This window comes from Nanorana parkeri, unplaced genomic scaffold, assembly GCF_000935625.1.
Source record: "Nanorana parkeri isolate BGI_ZX_2015 unplaced genomic scaffold, ASM93562v1 scaffold1380, whole genome shotgun sequence".
NCBI classification, from domain to species: Eukaryota; Metazoa; Chordata; class Amphibia; order Anura; family Dicroglossidae; genus Nanorana; species Nanorana parkeri.
Window position 1 is genome coordinate 111,213 of NW_017307648.1, and position 3,040 is coordinate 114,252.

The 3,040-nt window shown below is 49.6% G+C and overlaps 1 protein-coding gene across 1 annotated transcript in view; it reads right to left on the reverse strand.

Annotated features, from left to right (window-relative positions):
- RSF1 (remodeling and spacing factor 1) overlaps positions 1 to 3,040 on the reverse strand; it is a 29,803-nt gene that overhangs the window by 2,590 nt on the left and 24,173 nt on the right. The window contains exons 9-10 of the mRNA XM_018569688.1: positions 1,411 to 1,515; positions 1,068 to 1,147 (exon numbers count right to left, since the gene is read on the reverse strand). Of these exons, the coding sequence (XP_018425190.1) occupies positions 1,068 to 1,147; positions 1,411 to 1,515 (185 nt within the window). The remainder of the gene's footprint in view (positions 1 to 1,067; positions 1,148 to 1,410; positions 1,516 to 3,040) is intronic.

Sequence of the window (3,040 nt, forward strand, 5' to 3'; positions counted from 1 at the left end):
CCCAGTTGAAGGGGGGGGGGGTTTAAAAACAGCAATTCCTGCAGCGGGGCTACCCCTGTACTGCACAGGTTAACTGCCCATTTTGGTCTCGGGGACCTTTGTAAAGCAGTTTTACTTACCTGATCCATGCTCCTGCTGGCTCCAAGACTGGCACCTGCAGCCTCTTCCCTTCTCCACTCTGGCGGTCTGAGGCCTGCTGACGTCATCAGTCTGATGCAGGGTCCATAGTCCTGCATCATCCGAGAGGGTGCTGATTGATTCCATGAACCTATGCAGAGGTGTGAACACTGAATGCTGGGGGAGCGGAGATCAATAAGTAAAAGACCTCTTCAACATACCCCTAGACAAAATGAGCCGTTAACACAAGGGTAGCCCCACTGCAGAGACAGGGGAGTCCCGAGGCCGGGTGTCAACCGGAGCAAAGACCAGGTGACACCCCCGCCGTGATGGGCGCCGGGAGAGAAAGGAGGGGACGTTCACCTGGCAGGATGAGGTGTGCCGCCGAGTCCCCTCCTCTCTCCCGACACTGTCATGCTCTCGGTCCATGACTGAGTGCCCGACTTTTTAGAGGGGGTGACACCAAAATGACTGTCAGTCATTTTGGTGTCACCCCTCCAATGGTGTCACCCGGGTGCGGCCCGCACCCTCTGTGCGACACTGCTGCCCGGAGATAGGCTTTCAAAGCATCACTGGGTTGGTATGTCCAAACAGGCGGGAGAAACCATCTCATTATGAGTACTTCTATATGGTGCCAGTCCAGGGAGTCTTAACAGTACATGGTAAGAACCTTATATTTTGGAATGAAGATTAAAAATGTTGCTCAGGGTTGCCTAACCTGAGGTCCACTTCAAGCCCTGCTCCTTTAAGCATTGACATTACCATAACAGCAGATAGATAGGTGGCACTTGCACTCTTGCTTTCAGATGCTGGAGAAAGTATAAGCTACATACAGGAAGACAGAGGGAAACAAATACCCAAACCAAGCAGCACGTTCCACATTCCCGACTACGCAGATGATAAACACGACGACCACCTATCACTGAGACAGTGATTTCTCCGTGTATTACCTTCTCTCTGCCCGTTCTTTCTTCTTCAGTACCACGTCTAAATTCTGCAGCTGCTCCTCCAGTTTTTCGCAGAGTAATTTCTGTTCATAAAGAAAGAGATCAGATCAGCGCAATCTGCATCCTGTGTAGAAGAAGGAAATCTGCAGACACGATGTGCAGGAATTGCCAGCCACTGGGCATCCTCTGGAGAGCACCATGTGATCATTATATTATCATTGCATGGTAAGCCCTTAGTAGTGCTTTCCCTGGGTGCATATCATGGCATGCTTTTTTTAAAAACTTATACGGAGTGGAGTTTAAAACCTGCAGCTAGGAGGAGGACAAAATAAAACCAGATACATACATGTTGGCAAGGAGGACAAAACCATTCTCCATCAGGGATCAACAAAAGGGGCGGCCGCAGACAAGCCGTATGGTAACCGCTGTCACAGGAGTCGCACAGCAAAATCTGGAATTAGAAAAGACAGTGAAAATAAACCGACGGCACTGCCGACCAGATTCACAGAGACCAATGTATCCGCACTCGCTTAAGGTGCCCACACACCTTGCCATAATCGTACGATAATCGCAGGTAATCCCGCGACCGTACGATTATCGTAAGGTGTGTGGAAGCCGTGCGGCCTCTACTACTGTAAGGCCGCCCGACTTATCTTAGGAACATGTTCGAAAACCCGCCGAGCATCGTACGATGTTCGGCGGGTGTGTAGCATGTTCGTAAGATAAAAGCCGGACAGGCTGGTGTGCGCAAGCGCACACTGCCCGTTCGGCACTCCGGTCATCGGAAGCCCACCCCTCAGGGGGGCGCGCCTTGCGATCATCGCAAGTACGATCTGCCTGTCCAAGATAGGCAGATCGTACGTTTTTTTTAATTGCCTTACAACCATCGTAAGACAAAAGTCTTGCCATGGTTGTAAGGTGTGTGCCCAGCCTTACACCTTCACATCAGCCCTTCAAGATACTCTGCGAGAGACCAAAAGACCCGCACCCTGGCATTGGTAACTAGTCCAGGTACCGGATAAAACTAGCAAATTATAGTAAATGGTACTTTTCCTTTTGCAGTGGAATTAAACCCAAACATGTGAGCGCTTAAAAAAAATAAATCTGAATTGCATATTTTAGGTCCCAAAAAGCATGCTGTAATGGACAGTTCTTAAGACTTCCTAACCCAGATGAACACTGCAGGCTGCACCCCCCTCCTGACCAATGAAGCTGGCAACACTTTGGATTGATGCCAGCTCCAAACCCGTTCGGCACTCCGGTCATCGGAAGCCCACCCCTCAGGGGGGCGCGCCTTGCGATCATCGCAAGTACGATCTGCCTGTCCAAGATAGGCAGATCGTACGTTTTTTTTAATTGCCTTACAACCATCGTAAGACAAAAGTCTTGCCATGGTTGTAAGGTGTGTGCCCAGCCTTACACCTTCACATCAGCCCTTCAAGATACTCTGCGAGAGACCAAAAGACCCGCACCCTGGCATTGGTAACTAGTCCAGGTACCGGATAAAACTAGCAAATTATAGTAAATGGTACTTTTCCTTTTGCAGTGGAATTAAACCCAAACATGTGAGCGCTTAAAAAAAATAAATCTGAATTGCATATTTTAGGTCCCAAAAAGCATGCTGTAATGGACAGTTCTTAAGACTTCCTAACCCAGATGAACACTGCAGGCTGCACCCCCCTCCTGACCAATGAAGCTGGCAACACTTTGGATTGATGCCAGCTCCAAGTTCGGAGTTTGCTACTCTAAAGTTCTGTACATACGCGGTAATAAGTAGCCTTCAAGTCACATGGGGAAGATGGAATGAAAGTGGTAAAATGCAACCCCAGCAAGGTGCTCTAAAGCAGGCCTTCTTAAACTTTCTCCACTTGTGACCCCTTTTTGGCCGAGGAAATTGTTGTGTGACGCCAGCATCGGACGGTGTCTCACCCCTGGTGTCTCCCCTAGCGTCGGTCAGCGTCTCTCTCCTCCCCCCC